Here is an 18,975-nt window from a genome sequence, read left to right as displayed (position 1 = left end):
GGCTAACTTCTAGTCAATGAAATAATAGTAAAATTAAAATATTCCCCATTTTTCTGGGGACCCCCTGGAACCCCCTCAAGGACCCCTGGGGGTCCCCGGACCCCAGGTCGAGAACCGCTGGTGTAGACCAATTCACTGACGTGTGTGTGTGTGTGTGTACGTGGGTGGCGTGTTGGCATGTGTGTACGTGCTGATCTGGAGTCAGTTTGGTAGGATATGGGTATAAATAAATTATTTCATTTAAAATATGGATTTTTATTTCTAGATATTATTCATGTAATTTGCATTCAAAATAGGTCTACCCAACCAGCGAACTAAAAATTCAACCCGCGGCAACACTTCAAAAGTAGCCCAATTCCGCGGGAAAAACGCGGACCTGGCAACCCTGAGCTGCTGGAACACAGCGCAAGTCACTGACGGCCTGGTACTTTCAAAATAAAAGCTCCGTGTATAAAACACCTTTCCATTTATGAAAGCCAAAATAAAACCTAAAACCAACTCACTTAGCCCAACAGATGGTCGAAATCTGGTATTTTAGCGCTTTTAATACCTAATGCCTGCTTTTCAGTTTTATAAAAGTATATTACAGTAACTATCAGAGCGTTACAGAGGGAAGATGCAGAACAGGTGAAACAGGTTTCTGCCTACAGAGTTTTTCAGACATAAAGCTGACTTATGGGAAGATGAAAACTCGATCCAGCTTCACTCTGTTATTATTATCAAATTGGTGTCAAACTCAGAAATAAATCCATGCAACAAACACACTGAGCCTGCAGCGTAGCAGAAAAAGCTTTTATTTAGTTTGCTGGCTGAAGTTGCACAACTTCAACGATGAAATCAGAAAGATAGAACATTTTAGAACATGAACAATATGAATATAGGATCTCTCAAGTTACAGCAAAACGGGGTGTTGGAATATCAGATATCCCTCCACCCTGAACAGACCGCCGTGCTCCAACATCAACAAACCAAAACCTTTTGAAGAAAGAAAACATACATGTAGCAGGTCTTTGCTTAGCAAATAATGCGACAGTGAGCCGTTACACTTTCAATCTGTTATTGCGATGATACTTCAGAGGCGGATGTCCGGTCTCAGATTTACTGTCGGGGATTAAACCCGTCACATTCTCTCATCATTTATTAATTCAATACCGCATCACCTTCCCAGATGCATAGAAACATCCGACTCTTCCAACCGTAAGCATGTAAAAAAAATGGATCTTCACGTCTGCAGGTAAATCTAAACCAGAGCCCAAAGTTACAGTGGAAGTTTCATTTCTGATCTCTACTTCAACATGGTCTTTATTCTCAAATGAAGGCAATCTCCATAGTAAAAATAAATCAAGGCAAAACTTGTGATGAAAGAAATATATTCTGAACTGCCAACTCATTATACAACACATATAAAAACAGGAACTGAGGTTCGGGGCTAGCGGCTTTTCTGGCGCCGGATTACAAATCCCTTTTTTTTAACTCGTCGGCGGGAAAAATCCAAAAGCAGCAGCAGCAGCAGCAGCGGGTTTCAAACAGAACGAGGGCTTTGTTCCCCAAGAGATCGCAAACAAACGCTCCTATCGCCTTCTGACAGGATCCTTCATCGGCGTGCGACGCAGACGCCGCGGTCGGCTTCAAAAGTGGAGACTATGGGAGCCGGGACAGAGCCGCGGCGCTTTAACCTATCAGAAACACAGAAGGTAAAATACAGGAAGTGAAAAATGCAAGTGCAGCGGTCTGGGGGAAAGGTGGGGGGGGGGGCAGGCAGGGGGCGTGGCATCCTCCCTCACATGACTCATTTTGACAACATCTCCCTCTGTTCCTGTGATTCTCTGATTGTGTTGGGTAGTGATGAGGCGGCGGCTTGGCGGCGGCGGCGGCGGCGGCTCGGCGCTCCGGACCGGCTCCTCCCCCCCTCGCTCCTCGCTGAAGGTTTTTCGGCGGGTTCAGTCGAAGGGGCTGAAGTCGCGCTCCAGGTTCTCGGACTCGTCGTCGTCGGAGAAGAAGTCGTCCTCGTCGATGTCGTCCTCGTCGTAGTCCTCGTGCCACTCGGGGACGTACTCCTCGTCGTACTCGTCGTCGTCCTCGTCCGCCTCGTCGCCTCCCTCCTCGCCGGTATAGTTGTTGTTGTCGGAGTCGGCCGAGTCCGACGCCCGGTCCGACTTGGACCTGAGGACGAAACGAGTCGTCGGTCACATGATCAGCTGCTTTTCCAACACAGGAAGTCTGATTCTGGTCGACCGGCCAGACGAGTCGGTTCATTTCAATTCATACAATTCAGAACACACTATTACACAGTAAAACAACATCAGCAAATAAACCACCAGCACCGCCGGTCCCACTCATCTGTTTAGTGAAACGACACTTTATTTGTCTTGTTTCACTGGTTTAACTTTAAGACTGTTGATACTTTAAGGTCTTAAATTTAAATGAAGACACTTTTTCTGTCCAGATCCGCCCGGCGACCCGGAGCCGCACCACACCGCCTGCTGTACTCACACTTTGTTGGCGTCGGTGTGGTTGGACAGGTTCGAGGATTGAGCAGATTCCGGTTCCTGGCCGGTTTTGGACTGGTAACCCACCCTGAAGTCCTGTGATTGGACAGACAGACAGGAAGTGTTCATACACGCTGCTGATTGGATGTCAGAGCGTCAAAGGAGACCTGAAGCAGCAGATGAAACAAAAGGTTTTGCTAACAAACCCGTCAGCTGTTAGAGGTGCTGACGTGAATCTGTCTTCAACGTTAATATCTGTCATGATGCAAAGGGTCTCAACTGGAGCTAAACTGGAGCTAAACTGGAGCTAAACTGGAGTTAAACTGGAGTTAAACTGGAGCTAAACTGGAGCTAAACTGGAGCTGAACTGGAGCTAAACTGGAGTTAAACTGGAGTTAAACTGGAGTTAAACTGGAGTTAAACTGGAGCTAAACTGGAGCTGAACTGGAGCTGAACTGGAGCTAAACTGGAGTTAAACTGGAGCTAAACTGGAGTTAAACTGGAGTTAAACTGGAGCTAAACTGGAGTTAAACTGGAGCTAAACTGGAGCTAAACTGGAGCTGAACTGGAGCTAAACTGGAGTTAAACTGGTGTTAAACTGGAGTTGAACTGGAGTTGAACTGGAGTTGAACTGGAGTTAAACTGGAGCTAAACTGGTGTTAAACTGGAGCTAAACTGGTGTTAAACTGGTGTTGAACTGGAGCTGAACTGGAGTTGAACTGGAGTTGAACTGGTGTTAAACTGGTGTTAAACTGGTGTTAAACTGGAGTTGAACTGGAGTTAAACTGGAGTTAAACTAGAGTTAAACTGGTATTGAACTGGAGTTGAACTGGAGTTGAACTGGAGTTGAACTGGAGTTAAACTGGAGTTAAACTAGAGTTAAACTGGTATTGAACTGGAGTTGAACTGGAGTTGAACTGGAGTTGAACTGGAGTTGAAATGGTGTTAAACTGGTGTTAAACTGGAGTTGAACTGGAGTTGAACTGGTGTTAAACTGGAGTTGAACTGGAGTTGAACTGGTGTTAAACTGGTGTTAAACTGGAGTTGAACTGGAGTTGAACTGGTGTTAAACTGGAGTTAAACTGGTGTTGAACTGGAGTTAAACTGGAGTTGAACTGGAGTTGAACTGGTGTTAAACTGGAGTTAAACCGGAGTTAAACCAGTGTTAACTGGTTGTACCTGGGTGGAGTGCTGCAGGATGGCCAGCAGTCTCTCCTGGATGCGGCGGATCAGCTCCAGTCCGGTGTTCAGGTGTTCAGGTTTCAGCAGCCGAACACAGGAGGCCAGGTCAGTGCACTGCAGCAGGGTCTCCTCTGCACACACACACACACACACACACACACACACACAGTCATGTAAAAAAGATATTGTTGTTCACCTTCAGGTTTTAACAGACTGAGCTGCATTCAGACTCTAAAGAGGATCCAGGGTCCAGGATCCAGTCAGCCACTACAGGAACTACAACACCGGCTGCTTCCATCAAACAGTCATGTGACTAGTGCCAACAGTAAGGCAGTAATGAGGCTGATTAATAATTACTAAGTCCGATTAAGCCTTTGACATGGAGTTTGTGTTTTTGCTAAAAAATAACGTGTTTTGTGTCCCACACTGTCAAATTTGACCAAAACAATTAATTTTTTAAAATGATTACTTGGAGTGGGAATCGACCAGGAGTGTATTTAAACTCTAATGGATCTGGAGTTGCAGGGAGTTTCTGATCCAAAACCTACAGGCCGGAAAGTGAGTTTTGAAAGCCAGACCTCAGCAGCTGGCCAAGAAATAACTGAGTCCCTGATCATCAGACCCATCAGCCACGGGACGTGTCAGACTCAGACCCATCAGCCACGGGACGTGTCAGACTCAGACCCATCAGCCACGGGACGTGTCAGACTCAGACCCATCAGCCACGGGACGTGTCAGACTCAGACCCATCAGCCACGGGACGTGTCAGACTCAGACCGAGCAGCGCCTCACCCAGCAGGATCTGCAGAGCGTTGGTGTGAAGTCTGCTGCTCCATCACATCCATCTTCTCCGTCTCCTGGTTGTAGTAGCTGTAGACGCAGGAGTACGCCAGAACCTGCACACACACACACACACACACACACACGCTTCACACTCAGGTCCTCTGCTAATAAATCCTGTCTGTCTGTCTGTCTGTCTCTCTGTTACCAAAATATCTGAAAATGTGACAAACGGATTTGTCTGAATCAGGCAGACAGGTCTCTCTCTCTCTGGTCTCTCTCTGGTCTCTCTCTCTCTGGTCTCTCTCTGGTCTCTCTCTGGTCTCTCTCTGGTCTCTCTCTGGTCTCTCTCTCTCTGGTCTCTCTCTCTCTGGTCTCTCTCTCTCTCTCTCTCTCTCTCTCTCTCTCTCTCTCTCTCTCTCTCTCTCTCTCTCTCTCTCTCTCTCTCTCTCTCTCTCTCTCTCTCTCTCTCTCTCTCTCTCTCTCTCTCTCTCTCTCTCTCTCTCTCTGCCCAAGGATCAGTTGATCAGATTTTGGTGTTGATCTGGATCTGGGATTTCCACTGTTAGACGATTTTTTGTTTTTGAGCCAGAACCATCATGCTGCGTTTATGTGCTGCTGGGAAAGTCCGACATGCGGGACTTCCCAGTCAGCTGCTGAACAGTGCTGCTTTCAGATGCTATTCTGTAGAAGAATCAAACCCAGAAGAGAAACGATAAAGAAAATATAAACAGTTCTGGATTTGGAGAACTGTTTTTTCACACAGTACATGTTTTGATTCCTTTTTTCTTTGCATACCCTTCCTGCTGTTATTCTGTCCACCCTCATAATGCTGCAGCTCATTATTTTCATCCATATATTTCTCCTGATACATACTAATCTTGTAATTGTTGGCTGTGTTGTTTAATCCATCTGCTCTATTCGTTTTTATATTCTCTTTTCTTTGCTGTATCCTGTTGTTCTGATGTTCAGCCTTGAGCTGCTCCATTGACAGTGAATGGGAGGCTGAGCTCGATACAGATCAGCATCAGTGTCTGTTGGTACATAACATCTGGAGAGCAGTGCAGGTTTTCTTAGTTAATCTCAGTCTCTTAGTCATGATTCTGCCGTCTCCTCTGCTGGGAGCGAAGCAGGATTCAATGTGTTAAAGCTCGTTGTGTCTGTGTTGTTATTTTTCTATTCTTCTCTAATAACTGGTATTCATACACCGGTTGGTCAGTTACCTTGCGACCCTGAGCGAGGACTTTACAGGCGTCGATGACGAAGGTCAGAGCCTTCATCTGCAGAGCTTCGTTGATGGACGACACTTTGTTCTCCAGGTTGATCGCAAAATCCTTCAACAGAGACAGAAACACAGAAACAGAAACACAGCGAGTCAGAAGACGAACTGACAAGACAAGATTCATTTCAGGACAGAAAACTGTGTTCAGGCTGTGTTCAGGTTGTGTTCAGGTTGTGTTCAGGCTGTGTTCAGGTTGTGTTCAGGCTATGTTCAGGTATTCAGGTTGTGTTTAGGTTGTGTTCAGGTTGTGTTCAGGCTGTGTTCAGGCTATGTTCAGGCTGTGTTCAGGTTGTGTTCAGGTGTTCAGGTTGTGTTCAGGCTATGTTCAGGTGGTGTTCAGGATGTGTTCAGGTTGTGTTCAGGCTATGTTCAGGTGGTGTTCAGGATGTGTTCAGGTTGTGTTCAGGTGGTGTTCAGGTGTTCAGGTTGTGTTCAGGCTGTGTTCAGGTTGTGTTCAGGTTGTGTTCAGGCTGTGTTCAGGCTGTGTTCAGGCTGTGTTAAGGTGTTCAGGCTGTGTTCAGGCTGTGTTCAGGTTGTGTTCAGGCTGTGTTAAGGTGTTCAGGCTGTGTTCAGGTTGTGTTCAGGCTATGTTCAGGTGGTCAGGTTGTGTTCAGGTGGTGTTCAGGTGTTCAGGCTCTGTTCAGGTTGTGTTCAGGCTGTGTTAAGGTATTCAGGCTGTGTTCAGGCTGTGTTCAGGTGTACAGGCTATGTTCAGGTTGTCTTCAGGTTGTCTTCAGGTGGTGTTCAGGCTGTGTTCAGGCTATGTTCAGGTGGTGTTCAGGTGGTGTTCAGGCTGTGTTCAGGCTATGTTCAGGTGGTGTTCAGGTGGTGTTCAGGCTGTGTTCAGGTATTCAGGCTGTGTTCAGGCTATGTTCAGGTGGTGTTCAGGCTGTGTTCAGGTGGTGTTCAGGCTGTGTTCAGGTGGTGTTCAGGCTGTGTTCAGGTACCTTGGCCTGGTGGTGGAAGGTGCATCTCTCGTTATAATCCTGGAACTTCTTCTCCTGCCGCGCTGCTTTACTCACCTGGAGAACCAACACAACAGGCACAAATACACGTGTAATAAAGCAGTAATAACACATGATTATATTGTTTAAATATTATTATACTACATTATATATAGATTTCACTCTCTACATGCATTCCAATGCAGAGCTGTTTCTTATTACAAATGATGGAAAACTCATTTTGGAACCAAACTCTTGTCTACATTCACAGTATATTACTAACACTACTGTAGTACTACTGTAGTAGTACTGTAGTAGTACTACTGTAGAATGAAACTTACAAAAACTAATGAAAACTAATAAACTGGCTAAAAAACTGCATGGTGGTCAAACTATAAACAAGGCTGTTTTTCTTTGTTCCTGAAAAGTTGATTTTGGACAACAGCAGTATGTGAGTAATAATGATACAGCAGCAGCAGTATGTGAGTAATAATGATACAGCAGCAGCAGTATGTGAGTAATAATGATACAGCAGCAGCAGTATGTGAGTAATAATGATACAGCAGCAGCAGTATGTGAGTAATAATGATGCAGCAGCAGCAGTATGTAGTAATGATACAGCAGCAGCAGTATGTGAGTAATAATGATGCAGCAGCAGCATGTGAGTAATAATGATGCAGCAGCAGCAGTATGTAGTAATAATGATACAGCAGCAGCAGTATGTGAGTAATAATGATGCAGCAGCAGCAGTATGTAGTAATAGTGACACAGCAGCAGCAGTATGTAGTAATAATGATACCACAGCAGCAGTATGTGAGTAATAATGATACAGCAGCAGCAGTATGTGAGTAATAATGATACCACAGCAGCAGTATGTGAGTAATAATGATACAGCAGCAGCAGTATGTAGTAATAATGATACAGCAGCAGCAGTATGTAGTAATAATGATACAGCAGCAGCAGTATGTGAGTAAGAGTGATACAGCAGCAGCAGTATGTGAGTAATAATGATGCAGCAGCAGCAGTATGTGAGTAATAATGATACCACAGCAGCAGTATGTGAGTAATAATGATACAGCAGCAGCAGTATGTGAGTAATAATGATGCAGCAGCAGCAGTATGTAGTAATAGTGATACAGCAGCAGCAGTATGTAGTAATAGTGATACAGCAGCAGCAGTATGTGAGTAATAATGATGCAGCAGCAGCAGTATGTGAGTAATAATGATACAGCAGCAGCAGTATGTGAGTAATAATGATGCAGCAGCAGCAGTATGTAGTAATAGTGATACAGCAGCAGCAGTATGTAGTAATAGTGATACAGCAGCAGCAGTATGTAGTAATAATGATGCAGCAGCAGTATGTAGTAATAATGATACCACAGCAGCAGTATGTGAGTAATAATGATACAGCAGCAGCAGTATGTGAGTAATAATGATACCGCAGCAGCAGTATGTAGTAATAATGATACAGCAGCAGCAGTATGTAGTAATAATGATACCACAGCAGCAGTATGTGAGTAATAATGATACAGCAGCAGCAGTATGTGAGTAATAATGATACAGCAGCAGCAGTATGAGTAAGAGTGATACAGCAGCAGCAGTATGTGAGTAATAATGACACAGCAGCAGCAGTATGTGAGTAATAATGACACAGCAGCAGCAGTATGTGAGTAATAATGACACAGCAGCAGCAGTATGTGAGTAATAATGACGCAGCAGCAGCAGTGAGTAATAATGACGCAGCAGCAGCAGTATGTGAGTAATAATGACGCAGCAGCAGCAGTATGTGAGTAATAATGATACAGCAGCAGCAGTATGTGAGTAATAATGATGCAGCAGCAGCAGTATGTAGTAATAATGATACAGCAGCAGCAGTATGTGAGTAATAGTGATACAGCAGCAGCAGTATGTGAGTAATAATGATACAGCAGCAGCAGTATGTGAGTAATAGTGATACAGCAGCAGCAGTATGTGAGTAATAATGATACAGCAGCAGCAGTATGTGAGTAATAATGATACAGCAGCAGCAGTATGTGAGTAATAGTGATACAGCAGCAGCAGTATACTGTAAATGTAGAAGTAGAGAAGAGCTCCCATCATTGGGAAGAAGAATAATTCTGCTGTGACAAATCCAAACACATGAAACCAAACGATGGAACTATCAGGAGGTCTTTGAACGCACCATGGCAGAACAGTTGTAGTAATCTTTGTGTGTTGGTTTCCAGGGTTTCAGACAGCGCCAGCAGAAACCATGGTTACACTTGGCACAGGTCATACTGCGGGTCAAACAGACAGGGCTTTACAGACGAGACAACATCAGGATTATCAGGACCACTAATGCTTTTGGGATCAGTTTCAGGAAAATGATCTGGATCTGTGCTGTACTGAAGTGGTTCTCAATGTGGGTTCCGGGGACCACCAGGGGTCCTTGAGGGGGTTCCAGGGGGTCCCCGGCAAACTGATGAATTGTTAAACTTCAACATTATTTCATTTACAAGAAGTTAACACAGTTAGAGAATGTAGAAGAATGATGTTCTGATCAGTTTCTCTGTTATCTCTCTACCTGCAACACAGACAGTCTGGAGTTCAGGACTAAATCATCTGACAATAAAAATATTCTCAGATTTGGGTCAGAGAGACAAAATCTCATCAGATGGGGTCTGTGGCTCTGATGTGGACTGGATTGATATGAAACAGGTTGAGAATCACTGCTGCACTGCAACGAAAAACAAACAAAATGACTGAAATCCTCGACTCAGAGTCTCCAACTAATCTAACAAATGTGAATCTGTTCTGTGGAATTTGTTCTAGCAGAGATTACTGGAACTCCTCTGGTCTCTTTTTCTTCTCCTCTTTCCTCTTCCTCTTTTTTCTCCTCTCTCCTCTCCCTCTTCTACCCCCTCCTCTTCCTCTTCTCTCTCATCCTGTCTTTTTCATCCTCCTGCCTCTTCTCTTCCTCTTCTCTTTTTCTTCTTGTTCTCTCTCCTCCTCTTTCGTCATCCTCCTCCCTTCTCCTCCTTTTCCCCTCTTCCTCTCTCCTCTTCCTCCTCTCTTCTTTTCTCTTTTTCTTCTTGCCTTCTCTCATTTTTCTTTCTCTCCTTTTGCTCATCCTCCTCTTTCTGTCTGTCTCCCCCCCACCCCCACCCCCCTCCCTCTCTCCCTCTCTCTCGTCCCTCAAGTACCGAGGACTTGAGACTCGACTCGGACTTTGATTCGAACATTGAGAACTTGGGACTCGAGGTTTGGCGACTCGACCACAACGCCGCCTGTACTACGTGTCGTTGTTAATCTGTTTTTCCCAGCATGCCTCAGTGCGGGCTACGTACTGCAGGCAGCCCTCGTTCTTCTCGATCTGCGCCTGGCAGCTGGGGCAGCGCTTGGAGATCAGCTTGGCCAGGTGTTTGCTCTGAGCCTCCATGCTCATCCCCTCATAGTATCCTCCATCATCCATCCACTGGGACATGTGGCTGCAGCTGGCCGGGTAGTGGGCCTGGAGGGGGGGGGGGGAGAAAACAATATTCTGCTTCAGAAACTAATAAACCAGCTGTGATTTTCCTGTTTTTTCACAGATTTGTACTGTAGGATGCAGAAGTTCAGCTTGAAGTTCTGTTGATATGAACTGAGACCAAAACTGTATCTGTCGTCCAGTTTGCTGACATTTAGTGGTTTCCACACAGCGCTTAGCCCGGGGCTAAGTGCCTTCTTCACCCAGGGCTAAGTGCCTTCTTAGCCCTGGGCTAAGAAACGATTCACACAGGCAAATTCCAAAGTGGGATAACCCCGACTTTAGCCCGGGGCAGCTGGCCCGACTTTTCAGGGTTATCCCCAGAAAATTGTTTAACACCAGGGTTATATGTTGGCTGTGTGAACAGGGTTAGAACACTTTTGTGTCACTTATGTGTTGTCCAATCAAATCAAACTTCTCCTTCACAATGTTGCTAAGCAATGATGCATGGCATTCCTAAGCTCAAGTGTTTTTATCACCATAGAATATTCAGACATGTAAGCCCTGGGCTAACAAACTGTGTGAATCGTTAGCCCTGGGCTAAGAGTTAGCCCTGGGCTAAGAGTTAGCCCTGGGCTAAATGTCTGTGTGTGAACAGGGGTTAAGCTAACCCTGGGCCAACTGTTAGCCCAGGTTAAGATAACCCCAGGCTAAGGATGTGCTGTGTGAAAAGCCCTAATAGACAGACAGGCAGCTGAGGGGAGAACAGAATATTGACATGATGTGTTTTATACCTGATTACAACCAAATTATTTCCCCAAATTTCCCCAAATAATAAACTCTTACTGCCGTTATTGGCGGGATTTAGAAATGCGGTGCCCGGTCTGGGAGAATGGAAAAGACCAAAAGAGGAAGCTGCGTCAAGTGTATGATGGGAAATGAAGTTCTACTAGATTTCTGTGACGTTCAACACGCCAAAAATGTAGGTAACTCTTCATTTTCTGGGTCCGCAATTTTGTAATAATTTCCTAGAAAGGAACTGTTCATTTCTTAGGGAGTTTCCTGGAAAGAAGCATGACATCATGTTCTGATTACAGGGAAAATAGAGACAGAGTTCAGTGGTAGCTGGTCAGTTCCTGGAGTTTCCAAGACAGAACCATGAAGTGATGTAGTAGTTATATAGAAAAGTAGAAATTAGAGGAAGGCATTCAACAAATAAATTATATAATTATATGAATAATGACTTGGGTTACCAGACTGAGCTCTGCCTATTATTTTTCCAGTAAATAGTTTTGCAGTTCTGTCCAGGAAACTGTTAGAAATGTTCAGCATCTGATCGACTCTCCAGACTGATGACAGTTTCTACAGAGCTGCTGCTTCACTTCATGCTTCTTTCCAGGAAACTTCCCAAGAAATTAACAGTTCCTTTCTAGGAAATTATTCAGAAATTGTGGACCTGGAAAATAAACTGTTACCAAAATGTCTGGATTTGTGTTTGAGTGGCTTCAAATTCTCTAAGGGGAACATTTCCTGAAATTCTTTCGCATGTTTGGAAGCCGGAGCAGGAAGGCGAGCGGCGGTTTGACCTCTGACCTCGGGGAAGTTGCAGCTGAAGCAGGAGGACCAGCAGCACTTGGAGCAGGTTCCCATGCTGCCCATGTTCTCCTTACACAGGATCTGATCACAGCCCAGAGGGTTGGTGCACCAGGTCAGGTTGGAACAACACTCCACATAACCCCGCAACAAGGCGTTCTCATACTGAGGGGGGGGGGGGGGGGGACAAGAAGAAAAAGAGAAGAGGAAGAGAAGAGTCAGGAGGATGAAGACAGGATGAGAGAAAAGAGGAGGAGAGAGGAGGAACAGCAGGTGTTATTATAGTCAGGTTTCCTGATGTAATATTCCAGGACTTTCCAGGACCTGGACCTGTTGCTCTTCCTGGTTTGTTCTTGTTGTTTTTCAGCCTGAAAACATTCTGCTGTTTTCCTGGAAATTTCCCTGATATTCCCTGAGAATGTTTCACATTTCCCTGAACTTTCCCCATCTGGAATAAACCTCAAAACATTCCAGGAAGTCTAGAAAACACTAGAAAATAAACTCCTCAGTAAACCAAACAGAAGCTGACTTCCTGCTTCCTGTAACCGGTGATGCTGCCGTTACCTTGGCGACGGTGTCCTTGTCGGTGAGGATGCTGAGGAAGAACTGGGAGGTGGGCTGAGCTCGGCAGTCTGTGATTGGACAGTTACAGTTCATCACCAGGTTCTGCTCGATCCTCGCCGTCAGGTACTCCTGCCAGCAAGACTGCACACACACACACACACACACACACACAGTTAGAAACTATATGTAACACACACTGATAAATACACAGACTGGACTACACACACACTGTTATACAGAATATAGACTATATAACATACAGACCATTATAAAAAATATAATTGGGTTCCCTGTCCTGCAATCGTAACATATATAGACTATTATAAAGCTATAAGGACTATAACATACAGGCGATTAGATATATAGACTATATAACATGCAGACTATTAAATATAAATAACATGTAATGTATAACATAGACTATTATGAAAAATATATAGACTATAAGACAGACTTAACTATATATAAACCATATAACACTGTTGAATATATGCTATATAACTATATAACATACTGACAATTCAATATAGACTATTACACATGCAGATTATTAAACATTTAGACTGATAAACATATAGACTATGTAACATGTAGAGTATTAAACATCTACAGAATATAAACATACAGACTGTAATTAATTAACTGTCAGTTCTCTCTGACTGAAGTGAAGTTTGAACAGGTTTTAGTTTCATCACTGATCCGCTATCACCTGAACGCCTCGTTTAACCCCTTGTTCCCTGACTTTACCCTTAAATTTCCCCTTAAGCAGCTTCAAATTTAGAAAAAAAAAATTCCTAACTGTACAACATCACATCCATATTTTTATCTGATCGTTCCAACACTTTCTTGAAGCTCTAGCTGCTTATATTGAATGAAATATTAAATACAAGACGCCATGTTTTTATGGCTGCACCATCACATCAAATGGAAAAAATCTAGATGTTTGTGCATCATTTTCTACACATTTCCCTGTAATTCAGCACGACACGTTTGGTGTCTTTGGAAAACTTGTTATCTTGACTAGAATTTAAAATAAAGTTCTGTGGGTTTGAATGAAGAACAGGTTAACTGTTTCTAATGTAAAACACACCGACTCCTGTCAGAAGGCCTCTGTGTGTGTGTGTGTGTGTGTGTGTGTGTGTGTGTGTGTGTGCGCCTCACCCTGCAGCAGTAGTGCATGCAGCAGAGTGTGGGTGTGGGCTCGGCGGCGGCGGGGGGGCGGGGCCCCAGGCAGACGGGGCAGGTGGAGACCGGGCTCGCCGGCGGCTGCGGGTTCCGGCTCTTCAGGCCGGCGGCCATGATGAGAGCGTCCGGCTCGTCGGTGTAGCGCTGCACCAGCTGATCCACGTTCCACTTACAGTGAACCAGCAGGTGCTCGGCCCGGTCCAGGTCCAGACTCAGAGTCCCCGAGACCTGGCAGGACCAGAAACCACAACACACTTTACCAGCTACAGCTGACAGCCGGACTCTCAGTGAGGATGAGGATCAACAAGCAGCTTCAAACCAGCTTCATGGACTCTGATCTAAACCAGCTTTATGGATTCAGATCTAAACCAGCTTTATGAACTCAGATCTAAACCAGCTTTATGGATTCAGATCTAAAGCAGCTTTATGGATTCAGATCTAAAGCAGCTTTATGGATTCAGATCTAAAGCAGCTTTATGGATTCAGATCTAAAGCAGCTTTATGGATTCAGGTCCAGCTGTATCTGCTGACTCGGACCTGCTGGACGGTTCTCTGCATCAGCTGGCGGACTTCCTCCTGTGTCATGGTGCGACCCATCGAGAACAGAACCGCCTCCAGAACGCCGTCCTCCAACCGCTGGGGGGCCGACACCAGGCTGCACACACACACACACACACACACACACACACACAGACAACCACACACACACACACACACACAGGAGGAGGAGACAGACCGGTCAGTGAACTGCAGCGACACTTCGCTTTATCACTGCTCTTCTCAATTCATCTTTTCTTAAATTTTTGAAAGAATATTCATATATTAGTTACTGAACTAATTAGTAGTTTTGATTTGTAGTATTAATAAATGCTTAAATGTTTACTGTTATCATTACAATGTTGAATTATTTGATTAAAATGACCAAATATATTTAATTACATTAAATTAATTACATTTGAATTAATTTAAACTTTTTTCATGTGAAGCCTTGTGTAACTCTGTTGTGATAAGTGCTCTACAGTTAGCATTATTAAATAAGTTAAAAATGACACAGCTTCGTTTTTCATTATCAAAACTATACAGTATGTAGTGAAAGACCCAGTGCTGTGCTATTGTTCCTGTAAAGCACTGTGTGTAAACTCTTTCAGTTATGTGCTATAGAGATAAAGATTATCATTATATTATTATCATTATAATTATTTATTTGTTTATTATTACTACTATTTTGATGTTTGTCAGTGAGAAACATGAAACTGACAGAAAATCAGAACAATCTGCTGATTCCTAATTTAAAGCCTTTGGCAGCTTTTATGAATCTGTAATAGGATAATAAGTCATTACAGGAGGTAATGAATTTACCTAATTATAAAAAAAAGAATAAAACAACAAGCATGGTTCAAAGTTCAGAACTTCTCTTTATTTTCTTATTTTAGAAAATGAAACATTTGCATCTTTTAGCTTTTAGAGAAACTGCAGCAGCAGTCTGAAGCCTTTCTGTTCTGCAAAACTCTTTAGGATTTTAATCATTAATCTCCGCTGGCATTTGAACTGAAAGGTTTCAAATAAAGAAAAGTGTGAATCCGGTCCGGAGCGGCAGACAGAGGTCAAAGTGCATTTCAGACAGGAAGCAGAGAAACTGAACTCAGATCTGTTTCATCTGAGAGGAAAGAAAAACAGCTGGAGGCAAGAAGAGACGAAGCAAAAACTCTGGACAGACGATGATGATGCTGCTGCTGCTGCCGGCGCTGATGAAGGCGCTGGATGTTTCTAACTTCAGGAGAGCGCTGGCTACTCTTACAGTGTGAGAGGAAAACAGGAACAGAAGGAAAAGACCAGTCAGCTGATCAGGAGAGACAGACTGAATTCTGGGAAACTAAACGAACCAAATGAAACCCGACAGACAGATTGAAACCGCAGGACTGACGGTTGATCGATGGATCGTTTTGGCGGGAAAAAAAGTAGAGCTGAACAATGAATCGGAAAAAAAAAAAATCGCAATATGAATTTCTGTAATTTCCAAATCTCAGAGGCTGCAGTTAATTTAACAAAATCACTTTTCTTTAAACAATTTTAAAGTTTTAAAAAATGTATGACAAGAAAAACCTGTGATGATATGAATCGCAGTTTAAATTGCAATATTCTGTCAAATAATCGCAATTAGATTTTTTTTTGTCAGTATCGTTCAGCCCTAAAAAAAAAAAAAAAAAAAAGAATAAAAAATAAAGAATTTTCTACTCAGAGTTCGTTCTGTTTTTCTGTGAATCTCAAACTTCCTCCGACACGTAACCGGCCGCTCCCTCCTCAGCGGAAGGTCAAAGGTCGCGGTCGCACCTGATGTCGGCGCGGCCGTCCGCGGCGTTCCCCGCCTCCTTCTTCGGCTCGGCCTTGCCGAAGCAGAACTGCGCCTGGCCCTTCTGCGGCGTGGACGGGTCCTCCGGCAGGAACTCCACGATGTGCGGGTTCTCCTCGTTGCGGCGGACGTAACCTTTACTGATGACGTGCATGATGCAGGACAGAACGTCACTGGTGCTGCAGCTGAACCGCACCGAGCCCGGGGAGCGGGACGCCTCCTGCTTCTGACACGAGTCCAGAACCTGAGAGAGACCAGAGAGAGACCAGAGAGAGACCAGAGAGAGAGACCAGAGAGAGACCAGAGAGAGAGACAGAGAGAGAGACCAGAGAGAGACCAGAGAGAGACCAGAGAGAGAGACCAGAGAGAGACCAGAGAGAGACCAGAGAGAGACCAGAGAGAGAGACCAGAGAGAGAGACCAGAGAGAGAGACAGAGAGAGAGACCAGAGAGAGACCAGAGAGAGACCAGAGAGAGACCAGAGAGAGAGACCAGAGAGAGAGACAGAGAGAGAGACCAGAGAGAGAGACCAGAGAGAGACCAGAGAGAGAGACCAGAGAGAGACCAGAGAGAGACCAGAGAGAGAGACCAGAGAGAGACCAGAGAGAGAGACCAGAGAGAGACCAGAGAGAGAGACCAGAGAGAGACCAGAGAGAGACCAGAGAGAGAGACCAGAGAGAGACCAGAGAGAGACCAGAGAGAGAGACCAGAGAGAGACCAGAGAGAGACCAGAGAGAGACCAGAGAGAGAGACCAGAGAGAGACCAGAGAGAGAGACCAGAGAGAGACAGACCAGAGAGAGAGACAGACCAGAGAGAGAGACAGACCAGAGAGAGACCAGAGAGAGACCAGAGAGAGACAGACCAGAGAGAGAGACAGACCAGAGAGAGACCAGAGAGAGAGACCAGAGAGGGAGACCAGAGAGAGAGACCAGAGAGAGACCAGAGAGAGACCAGAGAGAGAGACCAGAGAGAGAGACCAGAGAGAGACCAGAGAGAGAGACCAGAGAGAGACCAGAGAGAGAGAGACCAGAGAGGGACCAGAGAGAGACAGACCAGAGAGGGACCAGAGAGAGACCAGAGAGAGACCAGAGAGAGAGAGACCAGAGAGGGACCAGAGAGAGACAGACCAGAGAGAGACCAGAGAGAGACCAGAGAGAGAGACAGACCAGAGAGACCAGAGAGAGAGACCAGAGAGAGACCAGAGAGAGAGACAGACCAGAGAGACCAGAGAGAGAGACCAGAGAGAGACCAGAGAGAGACCAGAGAGGGACCAGAGAGAGACCAGAGAGAGACCAGAGAGAGAGACCAGAGAGAGACAGACCAGAGAGAGACCAGAGAGAGAGACCAGAGAGAGACAGACCAGAGAGGGACAGAGAGAGAGACCAGAGAGAGAGACAGACCAGAGAGAGACAGACCAGAGAGACCAGAGAGAGAGACAGACCAGAGAGAGAGACCAGAGAGAGAGACAGACCAGAGAGAGACCAGAGAGAGACAGACCAGAGAGAGAGACAGACCAGAGAGAGACAGACCAGAGAGAGACCAGAGAGAGACAGACCAGAGAGAGACCAGAGAGAGAGAGACCAGAGAGAGACAGACCAGAGAGAGACCAGAGAGAGACAGACCAGAGAGAGAGACAGACCAGAGAGAGACCAGAGAGAGACAGACCAGAGAGAGACCAGAGAGAGAGACAGGGGGTTTATTAGTCAACAACTAAACAGAAAACAACCAAACAGCCTGCTGTGAAAGAACAAATCATTAAGATAAGATAAGATATCACTTTATTAATTCGGGATTACGCACATATTGTCATTTCCTCTCTTTGGTTCGGACTTTATCCTGATTGTTTTCACACCAAAATGATCCGGATGGAAGAGGACCGACAACGCAGATTTTTGGCGAACCTTTTGCAACATTTTGGTCCGCAGCCGAGTCCGCATGGCGAGTTCACACCTGACATGTAGAGGCTGACCGGCTGCAGCATCATGTGACTGAAGAGACGGCAGAGCAGCCGATACGTCCGTCACTAGTGATCGGTTCAGATACTTCAGTCACTAGTGATCGGTTCAGATACTTCAGTCACTAGTGATCGGTTCAGATACTTCAGTCACTAGTGATCGGTTCAGATACTTCAGTCACTAGTGATCGGTTCAGATACGTCAGTCTCTACTGATTGGTTCAGATATGTCAGTCTCTAGTGATTGGTTCAGATATGTCAGTCTCTAGTGATTGGTTCAGATACTTCAGTCTCTAGTGATTGGTTCAGATATGTCAGTCACTAGTGATCGGTTCAGATACTTCAGTCTCTAGTGATTGGTTCAGATACTTCAGTCACTAGTGATCGGTTCAGATACTTCAGTCACTAGTGATTGGTTCAGAAACTTCAGTCACTACTGATTGGTTCAGATACGTCAGTCTCTAGTGATTGGTTCAGATACGTCAGTCTCTAGTGATTGGTTCAGATACTTCAGTCACTAGTGATTGGTTCAGATACTTCAGTCACTAGTGATTGGTTCAGATACTTCAGTCACTAGTGACTGGTTCAGATACTTCAGTCACTAGTGATTGGTTCAGATACGTCAGTCTCTAGTGATTGGTTCAGATACGTCAGTCACTAGTGATTGGTTCAGATACGTCAGTCACTAGTGACTGGTTCAGATACTTCAGTCACTAGTGATTGGTTCAGATACGTCAGTCACTAGTGACTGGTTCAGATACTTCAGTCACTAGTGATCGGTTCGGGGGAAATCAACCCCTCCAATCCAGAAAACGACTAACGAGGAGGAAATCTCAGCTGGTTCTGAGTGGAACCAGATCAGGTTGATCCAGAACACGAGCCTCAGAGAATGTAAACACTTCTTCTTCTGTTGTTACTTCTGAGTTAACAAAGCTCCACACTGACATCTAGTGTTTCGGTTTCTACGCTCAGAATCACCAACGTGTGTTTTGGAGTAGAGACTAGGACTAAAGACAAGACAGTTTACTGTGTCACAGGAACCAAATCCACCTTATCACACTATTCACTTTTACTGAGAACGTTCCTGAATGGATCTACAGCCACACCACAACAAGCTGACTCAGACTACATTCCACTTTATTAACCGGCTCCTCCTCCCACCTTGAAGACCAGGTTGTCGATGTGCATCTCCTTCTCCTCCTTCATG

At 44.9% G+C, this 18,975-nt stretch overlaps 1 protein-coding gene across 1 annotated transcript in view; it reads right to left on the bottom strand.

Moving 5' to 3' along the window:
- Nucleotides 1-777: 777 nt before the first annotated feature.
- The window catches only part of cul9 (cullin 9), a 57,092-nt gene continuing 38,894 nt past the window's right edge, over nt 778-18,975 (bottom strand). Inside the window, 15 exon segments of the mRNA XM_078288868.1 lie at nt 778-2,163; nt 2,494-2,585; nt 3,669-3,802; nt 4,464-4,492; nt 4,494-4,567; nt 5,675-5,785; nt 6,681-6,755; nt 8,860-8,953; nt 10,004-10,167; nt 11,716-11,880; nt 12,280-12,420; nt 13,441-13,692; nt 14,002-14,119; nt 15,796-16,058; nt 18,930-18,975. The exon segment at nt 18,930-18,975 is cut by the window's right edge and continues 160 nt beyond it. Coding sequence (XP_078144994.1) covers nt 1,941-2,163; nt 2,494-2,585; nt 3,669-3,802; nt 4,464-4,492; nt 4,494-4,567; nt 5,675-5,785; nt 6,681-6,755; nt 8,860-8,953; nt 10,004-10,167; nt 11,716-11,880; nt 12,280-12,420; nt 13,441-13,692; nt 14,002-14,119; nt 15,796-16,058; nt 18,930-18,975 — 1,981 coding nt within the window. The 3' untranslated portion in view covers nt 778-1,940.

This window comes from Centroberyx gerrardi, chromosome 15, assembly GCF_048128805.1.
Source record: "Centroberyx gerrardi isolate f3 chromosome 15, fCenGer3.hap1.cur.20231027, whole genome shotgun sequence".
NCBI lineage: Eukaryota > Metazoa > Chordata > Actinopteri > Beryciformes > Berycidae > Centroberyx > Centroberyx gerrardi.
The sequence above is the reverse complement of the archived record's forward strand: the minus strand, read 5'-3'. Positions and strand labels throughout refer to the sequence as shown.